Source organism: Astatotilapia calliptera, chromosome 8, assembly GCF_964374335.1.
Source record: "Astatotilapia calliptera chromosome 8, fAstCal68.1, whole genome shotgun sequence".
Classification (NCBI taxonomy): Eukaryota; Metazoa; Chordata; class Actinopteri; order Cichliformes; family Cichlidae; genus Astatotilapia; species Astatotilapia calliptera.
The window spans coordinates 1226928-1247314 of NC_137429.1; the positions used below are offsets into that span (position 1 = coordinate 1226928).

At 45.0% G+C, this 20387-nt stretch overlaps 1 protein-coding gene across 4 annotated transcripts in view; it reads right to left on the reverse strand.

Moving 5' to 3' along the window:
• Positions 1-283: 283 nt before the first annotated feature.
• The window catches only part of ebf3a (EBF transcription factor 3a), a 60581-nt gene continuing 40477 nt past the window's right edge, over positions 284-20387 (reverse strand). For 2 of the 4 annotated variants that reach the window (XM_026177801.2, XM_026177799.2), the window contains exons 12-16: positions 11230-11295; positions 7829-7991; positions 6271-6462; positions 5604-5774; positions 284-1888 (exon numbers count right to left, since the gene is read on the reverse strand). In XM_026177801.2, coding sequence (XP_026033586.1) covers positions 1857-1888; positions 5604-5774; positions 6271-6462; positions 7829-7991; positions 11230-11295 — 624 coding nt within the window. In that variant the 3' untranslated portion in view covers positions 284-1856. Of the gene's footprint in view, positions 1889-5603; positions 5775-6258; positions 6463-7828; positions 7992-11229; positions 11296-20387 lie in introns of all 4 variants that reach the window. The other 2 variants (XM_026177798.2, XM_026177797.2) reach the window with 1 other exon arrangement.

Here is a 20387-nt window from a genome sequence, read left to right on the forward strand (position 1 = left end):
TTCCTTCTTCTGCCACCAACAATCGTGTTATGCACAAACACATTTGTTCTTCTCTGACCTCATAAACATGAGCGTGCTTCTCTCCTCTGCTACATCAGGCTGGTTTATTTCTGCAGCTCAGTCTGCATCACTACTCCTGGATATAATGAGATCTTACTGTGTGGAGAGGCTGACCTTGAATATTAGGTTTAAGCACGTTGCAGTGATTGGTTGATTTTATTTGACATGCTCAGCTTTGACTGGCTTGTTTTTGTCTTTTATTTGAAGAAAGTGCTGGAGTCGATCAGAGCAACCTGCTGTCTTTATTCACTGTGAAGAAATCATTTCCAAACAGCCAAACAGTCATTGAACAAGAGTTACATTAAAAACAACTGAAACCAAACGAGTGGAGCTGATTGGACGTCAGCTTTGATTGACAGCACTATAAATGTGTGAAGACATTCATTTTTGTTTTTTAATACAAAACGATGGTTGTTTTTCAGTGTGGCAACACCACATACACACACATGTCTAAAACCCCATGAAGACGACATGATTTGACATTTATACAAAACAATCTCAGATATAAATACATATTTATAATCTGTATGTTACAAAAGAGTTTCCCTCGTGATTTTGGTGACGGGCGGGGCAGCGTGATCAACCACAGTGACGTATAAATATTCAGCCAGCTACAACTTTGGCAAAAATCACAAAACCCACAGAGAAAAACACACGGGGCGGGGCTTGAATGAATAGGAGGAGCTTTGGGGTTGTGGGAGGAGCTACGGTTAGAAAGACAACTCTGAACAAGAAGACAGACAGTTACAGTAGCGTATCAGGATGCAGGATTTTTTTTTTTTTTTAACAGCGCAAGCATAAAAAAAAATACAGACGTACAAGGGCGGGGCTAAAAGAAGAAGGGCGGGACTTCAAGGGACAAACTGATATTTTTCATTTATTGTTTTATCGTTGTGCTTTCAGAGGTCAGAAGTTTATGTGCTGAGGTTACTGAAACGATTAAAGGCCTCAAATTATTCCTGCTGCAATTTCTGATAAAATAAACACTGTTCATGGCAACATGGACGCCGCCGGATACTGCAACAGATTTTAGTGAATTCTCAGTGGAAGGAGCCTTTCATAGCTATGCTTCCTGTTCGTCCCCCCTGTTCTGAGTCTGGCAGCAGCAGAAGTAACAGGAACCTCCCTCGAACCTTCAGCCCAACTGAAATCAGTGCTGCTGCTTCTGTGTTCATCTCTCTTTTCTGAAACGTTCTTCAAATATGACACTTCAGTTTGGCTAAAGGTTGGCAAAGGTTTGATGATGAGATGTCCTGGATTATTTTAAAAAACAGGGAGTGTTCTGCCTCCCCCCACTGAGGTTCACCTGAACTCAGGTGCTTTCAGAGGTGTTTATCATGTCACTCATTGTCTGCTCCTCATCAGGGTGCTGATGAAGGGCACCATTAGCACCCCGATTGCTAGGTATGACAGACACACTGATAACTGTGTCCTGTAATTTGAAGCCTTTAATCTCACTCCTCTTTAGATTCCCATTTCTTCAACTAAGATTACATCACAAGCAGACTAAGTGAAGTCAAGTCTTAGATGTGACATCACAGTTTTTACATTGAATGACCCCGCCCCCAAACATAGAGTATAACATCAGAATAATTACAGACAGCTGAAAGCACCCGCAGAAAGCTGCTCTACAAAAAGTCCTTCTCAGGTTCTTCTTAGAGGCTCGGCCCAGTCGCAGACGACTGGCTGCTGCCAGAGGCCCCGCCTCCTTAGGCCACAGGTCCCTCCTCCTCTGAGGTGATTAGTGCTCGTGGCTGAGGGGGAGGAGACAGGTGAGGAACGAGGAGGAAGGTTTTCTACATGGGAGGAACGACGAGGCCGGACATGGCTGCAGAGAGACGAGGTTTGAATTCATTAATTATAAACATACAACAGAAATGATGTGTGTCACTGAGTGACAGCCAGGTGTGACACCTGCAGAGCAAACATCAGGTGTGGAAATTTCTTTATTCTATGTATTGATCACATGTTTTGACAATATCACTTTAGTAATAGTAGCATCACTTTATCACGTAGTTGTATGCATGTAGGATAGTATCACAAGTGGGCCTTGTGTTTATCACAGCTTCACAGCGGGGCCATTGTATGGGGCCAACACTGTCTGTGCTGTTGTGTAAATGCTTATGCTATTGTGAACTTTACACACATGGAGAGATGCCAAACTGCCTTTCATTGTTTTTGTAACAATGACAATAAAGAGCTATTCTATTCTATTCTATTCTATTCTATTCTATTCTTGTATGTGGTCAGAGACATCCAGGCACTGCGTGTAAGAGAGGTGACGGCTGGTCGTAATTCTCCTTGGGGGGAAGGTTCAAGGATGAGCTGAGCTGGGAGGTATAGGTCATATATAAGACGTGAGCGCCCATCTTCAGAGGCCGCTTTGGCGTTTGACCAGAGCGCTCTCTGCAGCATGTGATTAAACCCACTCGCTGAGCGTTTGCACTTTATTTAAACAACTTCCACAACAAAACAGAATTAATTAGATGAAAAAAAATATCAGTACTTTGCTCATGTTTGAATAAAGCTTTGCTCACACCATGTTTTTAATCCAGATGTTTCAGTGAGTGATGGTCTGGCCTGTATTCAGCTCAGTAATGGAGTCCAGGTTTGTTCATCGTCTGCAGATGTTTGTCCTAACCCTACAGTTTTGGTCCTTCCTCCCCCCCAAACCATCAGGATGCTGCTGTGACCTGTAGGCTGATAACCAATCAATCTCATGCTTAGCTCGTAGCATCCATGATGTCCCAACATAATCTCTGTTTCTGATTGGTCAGACTACAGGACAGTCTCCACTTGGCCTCTGCACGTCTGAAAGGAGCGCCCTGCGGTTAGTCAGAGGAGGCGGCGGTTTTAATTGATCTCTAAATCTTTTCAGGAAGTCGTGAGACATGCACGATGAAATCTTATGCGCGTTTGCTTTTATGCTGCTATCTCGTTGAACTGTCGGCCTGGGGTGGCTCTAGCTCAGCGGGTAGAGCAGGTTGGCTAGTAATCAGAAGGCTGGTGGTTTGAGTCCTGGCTCCTTCAGTCTCTGTGTGTTAAAGTGACCTTGGGCAAGATACTGAACCCACAGCTGCTCTCGGTTCATCGAAGCGTGAATGGTCAGTTGGACGAGTCATGTAGAGTAAAAGTGCTGTGAAGGAAGAGTTTTACACTCTGACCTGTGAACCTCTCCATCAACCTCTGCTCACTGTACGAAAACACGTTCCACATTCAAACTGAGCAGATTTAACACTCCACGTGTTTCCAGAGGAACCTTTTCTGTCTCACATGAGTTTGAATTATTCGTTGCACTCTGGTTACAGCCTCCGACATGCTCCAGCGCAGGTTTCAGCAGCGACAGTCGTTACAGTGACACTACAGGATGTAGCAGAGCTGCATTTTCCACCTCAGCTGTGAAACATTTTAAGAAGACAGGAGAGGACGGCAGAAGCAAGGACAGTGAGACGAGCAGAGGAAGAGGAGGGGGGATTAGGGCACTGACGTGTATTCATAAAAGGACACACGGTAGAAGAAGACAACCACTGACACACACACAGGAAGCCTACAGTGAGCAAGTGTGTGTCAGTAAAAGCAGAAGGATGATGGGCTGCATCGTTCAGATGAGGAACGCTTTAGAGTAAAATGAAACGTAAGCCTTGGCTGTGTCAGTCAGGTTTGCAGCCACATGTCAAACTTCACCTGGACAGGCAAAATGGTTTTGATGATGCCGTCCTGGTTTGTGAGTCAGATATTTTTCCTGTTATTGATGGAGACACGCAACAGGATTCAGAAGAATGCGAGCTGACTCCAGGATGGTGGAAATGCCCCGGGGAGACAAAATCCCGTGCAATCCAGAGTGATTCATGGCTACAAATCCTCCCACGTACATCCCGTTTCACGGCGAGCTCAGCTCTAAATCTGCTCTCTTTGTTGTAGGAGAAGAAGAAGAAGGCCCACTGTCCATCTTGAGCAGTAAACCTTCACAGACCTCAGTAACCTCACCAGTGTGTTAAAGGGAAAGGTCACATGATGCTTCCCTGATGATGAACTGTTTATTTATTGTACAGTTTTCCTTCCTCCACACCGGAATGTCTCAGGACAGTCGGACTTGATCCGCAGCGTTTAAATAATCATGAGATGCCTCCTTCCTCTGATTTCAGGTGAGCTTTGCTTCTTTGATTCTGTGCACCGCCCTCCTTTGTCTTATGCAAACTAACCTAAAGTTGGATAAGCTGTTAACAAAACGGACGGTTTGTTGATGAAGAGACTGACTCCACCCACCTGTCCCTGTTGTGACTCGAATAAAACCTTAAAGAATCTGATGAGTTTTTAAAAACATCTGAGCTGAAAATGATGACACATCATTCCTCATTAGCTTCCTGTTAACGACAAAATGCATGTAGCAGCCCGCAGTTTAATTTACCAGCTCATTACACAAGCACGCACACACACACACATGTCTGTAGACTGACGCTTCACTCCTTCACAAAAACTGAAACGTTCTGGGATAAATGAAGCACATGTTCACAGAAACAAAACACAAGTAGTGATTTCAAAATGAAATTATTTTATAACAGCAACAACAACAATAATAATAATAATTAGAAACCACGTTGAAATGATGTCAGGATGAAATTGTTTCTCAGGTGCTCGTTTGAAGGTGAATCACTGATTTCATGCTCAGTTTCTGGCTGCTGCAGCTGCAACTATTAATAACATTCAAGCTGTATTTACACATCACCCTGCAAATGGATCCACACGCACACACACACACACACACACACACACACACACACACACACACACACACACACACACACACACACACTGTGGCCTTTCTGCCTCGGCGAAGGCGGAGAGCAACATGAATATTTAACACTCGACAAACCTCTCTGTCAGAAACACTGACATCACACACACTGGCTGCCAGAGTGTGTGCTTCCTGTGTGTGTGTGTGTTTAATGCATGTGGGCATGTGTGTTTAGAGGATGTATCTGTGGGTTGTAGTGAATAAAACATGCATTGGCCTGTCACTCTTCATGCAATACTAACAGGACTCGGGTTACCCACCTCGACCCAGCGTGTGTGTCTGTGTGTGTGTGTGTTCACTCCATTTACTCGTCTGTAGACATGTGGTTGTTTACAGAAGAGCAGATGAAACTGAATCAAACATCTGTTCAGCTTCATGTTACTCTCGAGGCTCACTCGCTTTAATTACACCACATCTACATGTTTAAAGACATGAATCTCCAAAAGTTGATTCTGTTAATCGTTAAACGTTTTCAGTGGGAGAAACGTTTCGTCGCTCCAGAGATTTACTTACCTGGATGATTGAGCATGCATAAAGACATAAAGACATGAAGGAATTTGAAAACAAAATATAAAAATATGAATGTACTATTTCGTTTTAATCATAAGCTTTGTTAGTCACAGGTTCAATCATACTACGATCAAAGTATGTCTTCAGTCCCGGGAAGTATTCTTTCTGTCCCTAACACTTCTACTGACTTCGGAAAGAAGGAGTTTTAATTTGTAGACTCAAGGAGCTGCTGTCTCACCTTGCAGCCCATTGGCGTTGTTGGCGGAGCAGTTGGGTGGAGGAGGAGGTGAAGCTGGCGGCCGAACGACGGGAGCAAAGGCGCTCTTCTGTTTGACGGCAGCCGAGAAGGAAAAAACTCCATGCGAGGAGTTACAGTTAGAGACGGCCATGGTGGGACTGGAGGGAACGACTGGAACACAGCAGGTCAGAAACCATTTTAACCAGTAACTGTGATGGGACAGTAAACTACACTCCGTTAACATGGTTAGCTCTGTCTTACATGAATGATGTACTATCCAGTCAATTCAATTCAGTTTTATTTACACAGCGCCAAATCATAACAACAGTCACCTCAAGGCGCTTTGTATTGTAGGTAGACCTTACAATAATACATACAGAGAAAAAACAACAATCAATCTCCCTCCCATTCTACTTTTAAATACTCTAGGAACAACAAGTAGACCTGCAGTGTGAGAGCGAAGTGCTCTAATAGGGTGATATGGTACTACAAGGTCATTAAGATAAGATGGGGCCTGATTACTACAAAGTTCAAAGATAGAGGACCAGCACTACAGGGATTAGTGTAATTAGTATGAGTAGTATTCCTTGTAGTGGTTGTAGTAGCACTGCTAGGAGTATTAGTAGTAGTGGGTGTAGTACTGTAGTACATTTACCTTGATACTTACTGCCGTAGGGTGAATTGGCTGAGGACCCGTTGAGGAAACCGGGTGATGTTGCCACCCCAAGGTTTGGCATGCCTGTGTTGCCGTAGCCATTCATGCTGTTGCTGACTGTGTTGCCATAGTTACTCTGTTGGGGGGTGGAGCTTGGTACATATCCTCGCGGTGACACACTGCTGGTGTTTCGACTGTAGCCGACTGGAAGAGAGTACAGTGTTAGTAACACTGCAGTATTACTAAGTGCAGTAAGCTAGTTTTATGCTAGATGAGGCTGCATGTAACTTTTCCCCAAAGGTGGAGTTTTCGGTACATGGAGGTTCCTCTCAGCAAGTATTTGAACTCCTAAACACTTTAGAACTGATAATGCAACATCCTGGTTTCACAGGCAGAGGAAACAGATGGTGGGCTGATCCCAGTTCTGCTGGAGATCCTTTGGAGCTGCTGGAGGGGGGTGGAGCCTACACCTGCTTTAATTGGGCAAGTGGCAGGGTACACCCTGGAGAGGTCCACCTTCGATCACAGGGCGAACACAGAGAGACATACAAGCATTCAACCCCAGCACCTTCTTGCTGTGAGGCGACAGTGCTAAACCACCACACCACCCACATACACATGCTCAGGAAGAGTGGAATTTGGAAAATCGTTCACATAATCGTTCATATGAGATTGGTCTTTCATATCACAACATCCTAGTAATGCGACCATCAACAATCCTTGCTGAACTTTGAGTAGTAGTAGTAGCCAATCAGATCCTAGAGTATGGACTTGAGTTCAGCAGACAGAGTGTAGTAAAGACAAACAGGAGGTGGAGCAGTTAAAATAAGAGAAAGGCCGCTTGATGTTTTTAATTCATCTGGTGACAGAGTGCTGGTGAATCTGAGTCTGGAAATGTGTGGTCCCAAAGCTGACGACAGTGGGTGGGGCTACAAGAGAAATTCATGAGGATTTGTAGATTTGCAGTGAAAGATTCTTCCTGCTGGGATCTCACAGAAAACTTGAACTACATGTCAAACCTTTTGTGGTTCCTATAACACAGAAAAGGGGCACACTAGAGCTGAATCAGAACTGCTGAATGATCCAGAAGACTCCAGTTCTTCTCATGGTTTAACTCTTTGTTCATCCCTCTATTCCAGTCCATTCAATTTAGTTTTATTTAGGCAGCACCAAATAAGGTCCTTCATATTGTAAGGTAGATACCCTACATTAATACAGAGAAAGCCAAACAATCAGAAGACCCACTTTGAACAAGCACTTGGTGAGAGTGGGAAGGAAAAGCTTCTGTTTAACAGGAAGAAACATAAGGCATTATTTGGGATGGGGAGAGGCAGCTATCTGGGTGGGAGGAGGGAGACAGGACAAAGACACGCATGTCCATCAAAGTGACATTCAGCTCTGAGCTGGTCACAAATCTAACGCTCGGTGCACCAAAGTCCTTCTTAGTAGACTTAGTAGTAGACTCTGTAGAGTACTCGTAAAATGTGTCATGTGACCAGGGTTACCACAGCCACCCCTTTAATGTCACTTCTGCCCCCATCACCTGCAGGATTTATCAGGCCGCTCATACCTTGCGTTGTCTCAGAGACGTTGACGGCGAGCTGCCCGCTGAAAGAGTTGACTCCCATCATGCCATGGGAGGCGGTGTTGCCCAGTGATGGGATCTGGTTGTGGTTCCTGGGAACGCTGTAGAGCGCTTCAGCGATGTCTGCTGCTCGCTTCAAGATGATCTCCTGCAGAGCGGAAAGACACAGGAGCATTTAAATATCTGGATTCATGCAGCTGCAGAGACTCAGGAGGGAACATAATCACATAACATCTCTACTGGAAATGTGGAGAAGCTATCATCCTAAAATTAAAACTCATGCATTAACACCAAAGGCAAGACTGATTAATTGAGAGTTGTGGTCACTTTGTTTCAGATGATAATGATAAATTACAATTAAACACCTGTAATACATTCCTGTGATATAATGTAAGGTATATTAAATCCCCCACTCGCCCCTGCGGGCGGTTTATCCTTCAAGCTCGGGTCCTCTACCAGAGGCCTGGGAGCTTGAGGGTCCTGCGCAGTATCTTAGCTGTTCCCAGGACTGCGCTCTTCTGGACAGAGATCTCCGATGTTGTTCCCGGGATCTGCTGGAGCCACTCGCCTAGCTTGGGAGTCACCGCACCTAGTGCTCCGATTACCACTGGGACCACCGTCACCTTCACCCTCCTTCTTCCTGATGTTGCTGACATTCAGTATCGCTACATCGATCACTACGGCCATCTTCTTCTGTTTGTCTACCACCACTATGTCCGGTTGGTTAGCCACCACCATTTTGTCCGTCTGTATCTGGAAGTCCCACAGGATCTTAGCTCGGTCATTCTCCACCACCCTTGGGGGCATCTCCCATTGTGACCTCGGGACTTCCAGGTTATACTCAGCACAGATGTTCCTGTACACTATGCCGGCCACTTGGTTATGGCGTTCCATGTATGCCTTGCCTGCTAGCATCTTGCACCCTGCTGTTATGTGCTGGATTGTCTCTGGGGCATCTTTACACAGCCTGCACCTGGGGTCTTGCCAGGTGTGATAGACCCCAGCCTCTATGGATCTTGTACTCAGAGCTTGTTCTTGTGCTGCCATGATTAGTGCCTCTGTGCTGTCTTTCAGTCCAGCTTTGTCCAGCCACTGGTAGGATTTCTGGATATCAGCCACCTCCTCTATCTGCCGGTGGTACATACCGTGCAGGGCTCTGTCCTTCCATGATGGTTCCTCGTCTCCCTCCTCTTTCTTGGGTTTCTGCTGCCTGAGGTATTCACTGACCACACGGTTGGTTGGGGCCATCTTCCCAATGTATTCGTGGATGTTCGTTGTCTCATCCTGGACTGTGGTGCTGACACTCACCAGTCCCCGGCCCCCTTCCTTCCGCTTAGCGTACAGCCTCAGGGTGCTGGCCTTGGGTGAAACCCTCCATGCATGGTCAGGAGCTTCCTGGTCTTGATGTCAGTGGCTTCTATCTCCTCCTTTGGCCAGCTTATTATCCCAGCAGGATACCTGATCACGGGCAGGGCGTACGTGTTGATGGCCCGGATCTTGTTCTTACCATTCAGCTGACTCCTCAGGACTTGCCTGACCCTCTGCAGGTACTTGTTGGTTGCAGCTTTCATAGCGACCTCTTCATGGTTCCCTTTTTTCTGTGGGATCCCCAGGTACTTGCAGCTGCCCTCAATGCCTGCAGTGTTGCCTTCTGGTAGTGAAATATAGTGAAAAACAGCAGAGTTCATGTTTTCTAACCCTAGCATGCAGTTTTCAGTCTAAGGCACTTTATTGTCTTTCTGTGATTTCTGATTTCAGTCAGTTTATTTTTGATTTTATCTCATCAGACTGAGGTCATTATATTGTTACTGCCACCATCTTTCTCTTCTTTGTCTTTTTTTCCAGTGTAATTGAGGGTAACGATCCACGATACTTCACTGACCAGCCTGCAGGGGGCACTCTGATGTCTGTCTGACATGCGCTAAAGATCCTGAGAGCGGCTCGTTATACTTAAACAGCTCAAGACTCCAAAAACACACATGTTCAGTTTACACATACATAACACACACACAAACACACACACAGTTATTATTATTATCACTACATTAGGATTTACATTTGTTTACAGGCTCTGCACTCTGTTCAAGGTTACGCTTTCATTTCAATAGACCTGTGTGTGTGTGTGTGTGTGTGTGTGTGTGTGTGTGTGTGTGTGTGTGTGTGTGTGTGTGTGTGTGTGTGTGTGTGTGTGATTAACTGGTGGGTTGAGAAGCGTGTCGGAGAGACTCTGTTGGGGAGGATGGGGGATATAAAGAGCTCCCTCCTCCTCCTCCTCCTCTGACAGTGTTTCAGTGTTTCAGGAGGCTGTGACTCCTAAACCTGAAGGAGGTGGTGAGGAGGGGGAGGAGGAAGTCTGTCCTGTTTAATGAGTTTCATGTGAAATTAAAGAAGCTCCGGTTTGAACTGTGAGACAGTCTGATGATGATGTTATCAATAATCTGTGAAACATGATTATTGGTTGTGATTACGCTGACTGTCCTTACTGTGATTGGCCAATCCAGTAAAACTGCGTAAAAATGTTCATAAATATTCTCTCAGTCAGACTCGTGCAGCTCTTATGACAGTTTGTTTCCACTCATGTCCATGACGCTGAAGCAGCTCAAACCACTGAAGTGAAAACATGGTGACGTCTCAGAGCAAAAGGCGGTGCGCTGGTTTAGACACAATGACTGTAAGTAAAAGATGACATCACAGAGTTTTTGAAACCAGACGTGATAATGTGGATCAGTAGCGCTCTGCTGGACAGGTGGAGGTACTTCAGCTGTGTTTCGCTCTCAGCGTTCAGTTTGTCTTCATCCATTTGAGTGGTTGAATTCAATTCTGTGCCGGCTCTTATTTGGGTATAAAAACATGAATTCATTTTGTTGTTTGATGAATAAATAATGACATCATTCTTAGTTTGAAACACGTTTTGACAGATTACATTTTTTTTAAATTGTCTAATAAATCTGAAGCACTGTTTTCTGGGTTAACAGACACACGCTCACAGCTTGTTTCACTAAGTTTGTTCAGAGAGTTTAACTTAACAGTGAACACTTCCTATTTGTGTCGCCTCATTCTTTATTTTCTACTCATGTTCCTCCTCAAAGACACAAAGATTCAAAAGGATTCAAACTGAAGCGGCGTCCTCGGTGTGCCGACGCCACATGACGTCGTGTATGTTGCACTTGCAGCCACAGCTCGTGCGCACACCTCGTCTCCGGTCAGCCTTTAGACTCAATATTGTGTGATCTACTGTACAATATAAAGCGCCTTGAGGCTTGTGATTTGGCGCTATATAAATAAAATTGAATTGAATATATCAACAAGAATCTGTTAATCAGGGTCACCTGCACAGGTAAACACACTGATGTCAGCTGATGTGTGTAGACAGGTGAGCAGCTTACCTGGTTATTATGAGGCATCCCGTAGAGCGCCTCCACCAGGTCTGCTGCTCTCTTCAACAGCACCTCCTGAAAGAAACAAAGGAGGAGGGGTGGTAGTGTGATACAACAGAAGAAGAAGAGGAGGACATGAGGTCAGTAACAAAAGCCGATGAAGTCGTGTTGCCAGTGTCACTTGTGAACAGGTGTGAACAGGCTGCAGGAACATTTTCAACAGCTCTAATGAATTCTGTTTAATATTATGTTATTCATATAGAACCAAAACGCAACAGCAACCACCTCCAGGTGGTTGCTGTTGTAAGGTAAAGACCCTACAACAACACAGCAAAACCCCAATAATCAAATGACCTATGAGCAGGAGCTTGGTGACAGTGAGAAGGAAAAACTCCCTTTTAACAGGAAGAAACCTGTGAAAATCCTCACAGTGTTACTGGAGGCCAAGGTAATGCCATCCAGAGTAAGAATCTGCTTAGATACCATATTTCTACGATTTTCAGGGCCGAGTACAATAACCTCAGTTTGATCTGAATTAAGAAGCAGAAAGTTAGCGGCCATCCAGGTCTTTATGTCTTTAAGACATTCCTGCAGTTTAACTCATTGGTGTGTGTTATCTGGCTTCATGGACAGATAGAGCTGGGTGTCATCTGCATAGAGAATGCATGCAGTGCAGAGATCAGTAACAATCACAGCTTGTAAACATCAGCAGGGGTCCCTCTGTTTCTGTGTGTTTGTACCTGAACTGGAAGATTTAAACAGTGTTTATGTTAATCAGAGCTCAGTTACACCTCACAGAGCACACACACACACACACACACACACACACACACACACACACACACACACACACACACACACACACACTGGGCATCTTAAAAACTGAAGCATTTCACTTCAATGAGCAGTTTTAACACTAAAACTGCTCATTGAGCCCAATAAACCGCTGCCACTGTGTGTGTGCATGCATGTTTGTGTGTGCGTGTGTGTGTGCATGCATGTTTGTGTGTGCGTGTGTGTGTGCATGCATGTTTGTGTGTGCGTGTGTGTGTGTGTGCATGTTTGTGTGTGCGTGTGAGTGTGTGTTCGTGTGCGTGTAATCAGGCAGTGACAGAACAATGCTTCATTTAGTCTTTATCTTAATTAAACACACTCTCAGTTAATCTGCTGCTTTCCATTACAAACTTCTTCAGGAGGCTTTTCAATTAACCCCGCCCCCTTCATCCTCTTCCTCGCCTCTTCCTCCTCTCCTCCATCCCTGCGTCCGTCCACTCCATGCTCTGTTCATTCTATCCCTCCTTCTAATTGTTGCCCATCAATCACTCCTTCTTTTTCTCTTTACCCTGCATGCATTTTCTCTCTTTTCTCTTCTTCTCTTTCCTCTAATCCTCCTTTGTTCTCACTTCTTCTCCATTTTTCTCCTTTTTCTTGTTTTCCCCCCCTCATCCTTCCTCTCTTGCTCCCTTTCTCTCTTCGCTGTCCTTTCACTGTTACAAATATCATTTCTTGGATCACAAATAAATGTTATGAACTGTGATTTACGGCCAGTTTTACACACTGTGACTGTCAGGTTACTGCCAGCCCAGCTCTGTGTGTGTGTGCTACGCACACCGTGAGAGGGGAAGTCATTTCTGTGAAGGAGCTTTCAGCCTCCGATCATCTTTAATCTGCTCATTTATGCAGAGCAACGTTCCAGTGTGTCGACACACTCACACACACACACACTGTGTTTATAGAGACAAATGAAAGCCTCATTATTACAAGTGTTTCGCTGTTACGCCGTCACATGACGAGCACCTCTCTGCACACACATGAACGAGGTTAGAGCTGGAGGGCGGGATGTCATCACCGAGGAGGAAACCAATTATTCTTTTAACTCAACACACACACACACACACACACACACACACACACACACACACACACACACGCACACGCGCGCACACACACACACACGCACGCACGCACACACACACACACACACACACACACACACACACACACATACACACACACACACACGCGCGCACACACACACACACGCACGCACGCACACGCACACACACACACACACACACAGACGAACTGATCCTGTCTTTAAGCTCCAGCAGCAGGAGATGAACTTTAATATCTGAAACATGATGAATAATTACACTGAGATGAAAAAGTCTGAATAAATAAGATCACAAAGGATCAAATCAAATCCTCCCTGTGATCACGACAGCCTCCATCCGCACAAACTAAAGAGTGGAGCCCGTCATTATAAATTAACCCTGAAAACACCCACCTAATAGTTTTTTCTGAATAAAAGAGTTATTTTTTTTCTGTGTTTACCAGTCTGAGTAAATGAGGTAAACAGCAGGTGGAGCTCACTGTTCATGCAGACAAAGAATGAAAACTGTCGAAGCTCCAAACTTTCTTTTATCTGCATGACTGATGAGAAAAGTCAGAGCGACACCTGCGTGACTGGCCGGGCGTCTTTTCAGGTGAAGAACCTGTGGCGCTGCGAGTCTTTTCACCGAGATTCATGAACGAATGTAGAAACTGTAAAAACTAACACTGAGCTCGCTGCTGTACAAGAAAGAAAATAACGGTGTGGCTTTTTGGCCTTCATCAGCTGCTTTGGCAGTAAAGCTGACCGAGCTTCGAAGAAGCTTCAAACGGACTGAAGCTCTGACACAGTGATTAAACTTGACTTACACGCTGCTCCCCGACTCCTCACAGAAACAAATCAGCGAGTCACAGCGGCGAACTAGACTGACATGCATCGATTAGATTGAGATGGACCCCCGGCTGACCTGTGCCACGTGGTCACACAGAAGAAACTCTGGCAATCGGCTGGTCATCTCCTGAAAGTGAAATGCAATCGATGAGCAACTGCAGAATTTTCTGGGCTGTGGATCCACATCACACCACACACAGGTGATGATGTCACAGGTTTCATTTCTCAGAAGCTTCAGTGTCACATGATTCATGTAAACCATCAATCACTCGCTGCTCCACTTTGACTTCTGCCATCATTTGCAGGGTTCACTCAGTATTTTCCAAATATTGCAGTTGGCTCCCTTTAGCCCAGGGGCGTTCTAGCCCATCTTTGGGGGTGCTGAAGCCACCCCAAAATGAATCAGAGCACCCAAAGATTTCTTACTTTTTTTTGACAATATTTGCTGTTTGTGTGACACGCTACTAAAAATATAAAAACCATACAGTACTTGGTTGGTACGTAATATTTTAACAACAAAAGTATAGATAACCCCCCCTTCCATAATGGATTGTTCCAGCTCTCCCCTGCTCTGGCTCTAGCGCCCTTTCTGCCAGAGCTGAGACGCAGCGGAGCGGAGGTGTGAGTGCCTGGCTTAAAACAGGACATGTTAGATGCATTTAGCCTTCAGTTACTCTTTATATAGTTGGTAGGAGTCAGACCATGTTTCTTTTTGACTGAAAAACATTACACCAGGTAACCTGCAGTGTTGAAAACGTGTTTTCCGACGATGTTTGCTGCCCTACAATCCGTCCTGCTCTGTAGTAAAATCAGCGATATTTGACAGTCCTGTTGCTAACATTGAAATGTATCCAGCCTATTTAAAATCTAAAACTTAAAATTATCCGTAGCCTGCTGTTGTTACCACTGTCCTGTTTGAAATGGAAGGAGAGAAGCTGCTTATTTTGTCATATGTGCCGATATTAAACCCAAGGTACTAAGTAGCTAACTAACTGAATGCCCATAAACCTTATAACTCCTGTTGTGTGTGTGTGTGTGTGTGTGTGTGTGTGTGTGTGTGTGTGTGTGTGTACAGATAGACAGCCAGGTTCATAAGGGATATGAGGAAAATTTTTTTTTAAAAAGGAGCCACATTCAGGTAAAAGTGGGTTGAAACATTTTGAGCCTCTTTAACAACATCCCAACATAACATTATCATTGATCGGGGAGATTAAAATTAATGATATATTTTTATGTGGTTCAGCCACAGCTCTACTGAAACCTCAGCCAGTAACAGGTCGGCCAACTTTTGGACCGTCCAGTTGTCTGTATGACTGCTGCAGTACGTGCATCACATTTGCTCACTATCAGAAAGAGCCAAACAGCCCTGGTGGAGTGAGGAGCTGTAAAGAGAAGCAGATGCTCTGTTTCTACAAATGTTTTAAGCTTGTTTCAAAGATTCTGTACTGCAGCTTTAAATGTTTTCCAAAAGCACACACACACTTATCAGTGTTTCTCACACTTGTTACAGTGTGGATCACCTGAGAAAATGTCAAGCTCTCCTAAGGACCACTATGAAAGCATGAAACTCATAAATCTTACAACACAAAATTATTATTATTAAATTAGTAAAATTAGCATCTGCAGTAAAGATTTTTTCATACATTCTATACATTCTACCACAGGCAAAGCTGCCTCCATATTTATAGTTTTTATTAATATTTGGTAATAATTTATTTGTAATAATTTATTCTGTGGCGGGAGTGTTTTTTATGTATCTGTATTATATTATACAAACACATTAAAAGTGAACCTCTGTCCAAAAAATGCACTCAGTTTACTTCTTACTCACTATGAGCATCATTCATCATTCTCCCAGTAATTAAGGTTAGGATATGTATTTTTTTTTATTCCAATCCATTCTTCTTTTGCAGCATTTAATAACCTTTATCACTTCTCCAACTCCAACCCCCGGCGCATGTGGCAAGGACTCCAGACCATCACAGACTACAGGACCACCAAACCCTCCCCCGCATCCTCTGATGTCTCCTTCCTCAACGAGCTCAACAACTTTTATGCTCGTTTTGAGCGAGGGAACCCCACAACCACAACCAAAGCAGACGTGACGCCGGACCACCAACCTCTGACTCTCTCCCCCACCGATGTAGGAGCGGTGCTGAGCAGGATCAATGTCCACAAGGCTGCAGGTCCTGATGGCATCCCCGGGCGTGTTCTCAGAGCGTGTTCTGGGGAGCTTGCAGGAGTGCTTACAGACATATAAAACCTGTCCTTGGCCCACGCTGTGGTACCGGCCTGCTTCAAATCCACCTCCATCGTCCCCATACCCAAAAACTCCAACCCATCTTGCCTCAATGACTACCGCCCAGTAGCACTCACCCCCATCATCACAAAGTGCTTAGAGCAGCTGGTCCTAGCACACTTGTTGTGTCCTCCTGTCTCCCCCCCACCCTGGACCCCCACCAATTCGCATACCGCCAGAACAGGAGCACAGAGGATGCAGTCTCCATCGCACTGCACTCTGTCCTCTCACACCTGGACAACAACAACACCTACGCCAGAATGCTGTTTATAGACTTCAGTTCAGCATTCAATACAATCCACCCCTCACAACTCATCAGGAAACTGACAGACCTGGGCATCAGTTCCCTCATCTGCAAATGGTTACTGGACTTCCTGACCAACTGCCCCCAACATGTCCGGCTGGATAACCGCTGCTCATCTACCATCACAATGAACACCGGTGTACCACAAGGCTGTGTGATGAGCCCTTTCCTCTACTCCCTCTTCACCCACGACTGCAGACCTGCTGATGGTTCCAACACCATCATTAAGTTTGCAGATGACACCACGGTGATTGGCCTCATCAGTGACAACGATGAGGCCGCCTACAGGGAGGAGGTGGATCGTCTGGCTGAGTGGTGCGACACAAACAACCTGCTGCTTAACACCGAGAAGACCAAGGAGCTCATCGTGGACTACAGGAGGAATGCTGACCCACATCCACCCATCCACATTAAGGGGACGGCTGTGGAGCGTGTGAGCAGCTTCAAGTTCCTGGGAGTCCACATCTCCGAGGATCTCACCTGGACGACCAACTGCTCCAAGCTGGTCAAGAAGGCTCACCAGCGCCTCTTCTTCTTGAGGACTCTGAGGAAGAACCACCTGTCCTCAGACATCCTGGTGAACTTCTATCGCTGCACCATCGAGAGCATCCTGACCAACTGTACAACAGTCTGGTACGGGAACTGCTCTGCCTCGGACCGGAAGGCGTTGCAGAGGGTCGTGAAAACTGCCCAGCGCATCGCCGGAGCACCACTTCCTGCCATAAAAGACATCTACAGGAAGCGGTGTCTGAAAAGGGCTGGGAAAATCATCAAAGACCCCAGTCACCCATCACATGGACTCTTCACCCTCCTGCCCTCTGGGAGACGCTACAGGAGCCTCCGGACTAAGACCACCAGGTACCGGAACAGCTTCTTCCCCACAGCTGTCAGACTCCTGAACTCTGCCTCCTGACATCTGACCCACGTTAACACATGGACTGAACATACACACACCCACAATGGACAACTGTACCCTCAAACACACAATAATAACATGGACTGAACCACCACTCACAACCACTAGCACTTTATATAGCCTCTGTAGAAACTATCTACACCCTCACTTATCTTAACTGCACTACTGTATAGCTCTGTGTAAATAATCATTCTGTACATTCAATAATTTTTAATTCTACAACTGTTTACAACTTGCATAGTTCCCATTTCTGTATAGCTGTATATCTCAGATTCTGTAAAGTTATTTATTTCATATTCTGTATAGTTTTTCATATTTATATCCTGTTCATAGCCTGTACATAGCTTGTACTCACTACAGCCTGTACATACTTATAGTTATAGAATATTCACAACATACTTCATACCGTGTACATTATAACATACCATAATAGACCCATTTCTGTAATATACTCACATATCTATATTATTGCTAATATATATTGTAATATATCTATATCACTAAAGCACTTCTGGATGGATGCAAACTGCATTTCGTTGCCCTGTACCTGTGCATGTGCAATGACAATAAAGTTGAATTCTATTCTATTCTATTTGATGGTTTTGTTACAGACTTTTCAAAAAAGTGTTTTTCTTTTCTTTCACAAATGTGGGATTAAATTGTGTTAAAATGTACAAAACAGTGAAGTCATGTTTTGTGACGAGGACCCAGGCTCAGAGAGACTTGATGAATTTAAGAATCTTAAGATTTAATAAAGAAATTTACAGACTTGCAAAGAGATGGTAAAATTATGATGACTGATAACGGAGACGAAGACAGCAGACGACAAGGACAGGGAGGAACAGGGGTTTAAATGCACCAAGGAGACAGTCAGAGACACAACTGGAAAACTGGAGACATTTAAGGATGACAGAGTAAAGTTTATCTTGCCTGGCTGGGCAGCTCTCTGGGTGCTCAGCACCACCAAAGCTCTGATCCTAGAATTGCCTCGCTTTAGCCTACAAACCGGATTCACGGCTTCCGCAAACCGAGCCGTGGATCTGTTCCCTACAAACAAACACGTGTCTCTGTGATTACTGCACCCGCAACACAAACTAACCCCAAAATCTGATGAGTAGGAAAACAGAGAAAAGCAAAACTCTTTGAGTTCCTTTACTTCAAACCGCTCTCACAACCTTCCTTCTCACTGAGGACTTCCACACAGAAGGCTTTTACAGAAACATCAGATAATCCTGGATGAGCCCCATTTTTCAGCCTGAAAGTGCAGAGAGCCCTGACCTCTGTAGACACTAAATAATAACAGCAGCGTATTTCAGCGACAAACGAGTGATGTTAGCAGCGCACAGGGATGTTGGTCAAAACTCTGTAACCCTCAGAAGCAGCTGAAGCTGAGTGGAGCTCATTCAGGGAGGTTTCCCACTGAGACGGGGTTTCTGAAAGCTTAACCAAACATCTGGATCCACCTTCTGATCCACATCCAGGATTTAATTGGCTCCTCAGGTCAGCGGTCCCCAACCTTTTTTTGCGCTACGGACCGGTTTATGTCGGACAATATTTTCACGGACTGGCCTTTAAGGTGTCGTGGATAAATACAACAAAGTAAAACCAGTACCGGTACCAAAAAAACACGATTTATTCAAAACACACAGGAAAAGACCCAGGGAAACCGAGTTAATGATAAAAATGATAACAAAAAACAACGCTAAAAACCAACTATCACACCCCAGCCTCAACTCGCAGCCCGGTACCAAACGACTCACGGACCAGTACTGGTCTATGGCCCGGGGGTTGGGGACCGCTGCCTTAGGTCATCGTCTTCTTCTCCGCCATGTTTCATAAAAATCACCATTGTAGTCTTTTACCAACAGATGGTACTGTAAACAAATTGATCCTAAACACTTTCAAACATCTGAAACATACACCGGTGGAGTCAGACTCTTTCTTGGCAGATGGTGGACACGATCAGCTCAGGATAACAGTGGCCAGTCTATTGTGACGAAGGTGAGGGTGAAGGTGTAGCTGTTAGTTTACTGATTGATCTACCCTCAGCTATGACCACAAGGAGCAGAAATGAGCTTCATCTGCTGGAGGCTGAACCTTTAGAGATGAGTGAGGAGCTCATTCATCAGAGGCTGAGGATGGAGCCACCACTGGTTTGACATCTGGCCACATACAGCTGGGAGGGTCAGACCCAGGACATGCTGGCTTTGTCCCCACCAGAGGAGTTGGTGGCAGAAGGAGATCTGGCCATCTCTGTTGGCCTGCTGCCCCTGAGACGCGGACCCAGATAAGTAGCATTAAGCAGATGTTAATGTGTTAGAGTTCTCTACTCCAACCAACTCCATCAAAAGGAAAACTGAAGGCTGTCACTGAGCGTGAGCAGATTAACCACAATCTGACCCCAGAAATAGATTCTGCAGCACCAACACGAGGGCTAAATGCACACCCCCACAAACTGAACATCTGCAGGGATTCTTCACCCACATCTGGATGAAAACATCCCAAACACGGACATTTAGATTTCACATGAAAACAGCTCAGAGTTTATTATGCAGGACAGAAACAGAAACAAGACGACAGAGGAGTTATTTTTTATAAATCAGATAAGAGAAAGGCTGAAAAGTGTGTGTGTGTGTGTGTTTGTGTGTGTGTGTGTGTGTGTGTGTGTGTGTGTGTGTGTGTGTGTGTGTGTGTGTGTGTGTGTGTGTGTGCGCGCGTGTGTGTGTGTGTGTGTGTGTGTGTGTGTATAAAGCCCATTGGCAAACAGGGAGGTTGAAACAGTCAAATCAGGTAATCAGCGAGTGCAGCCATGTGGCAAGAAAGGAGATTGGCATACACACACACACACACACACACACACACACACACACACACACACACACACACACACACACACACACAGGAAAGAGCATTAAATTCTACAGAC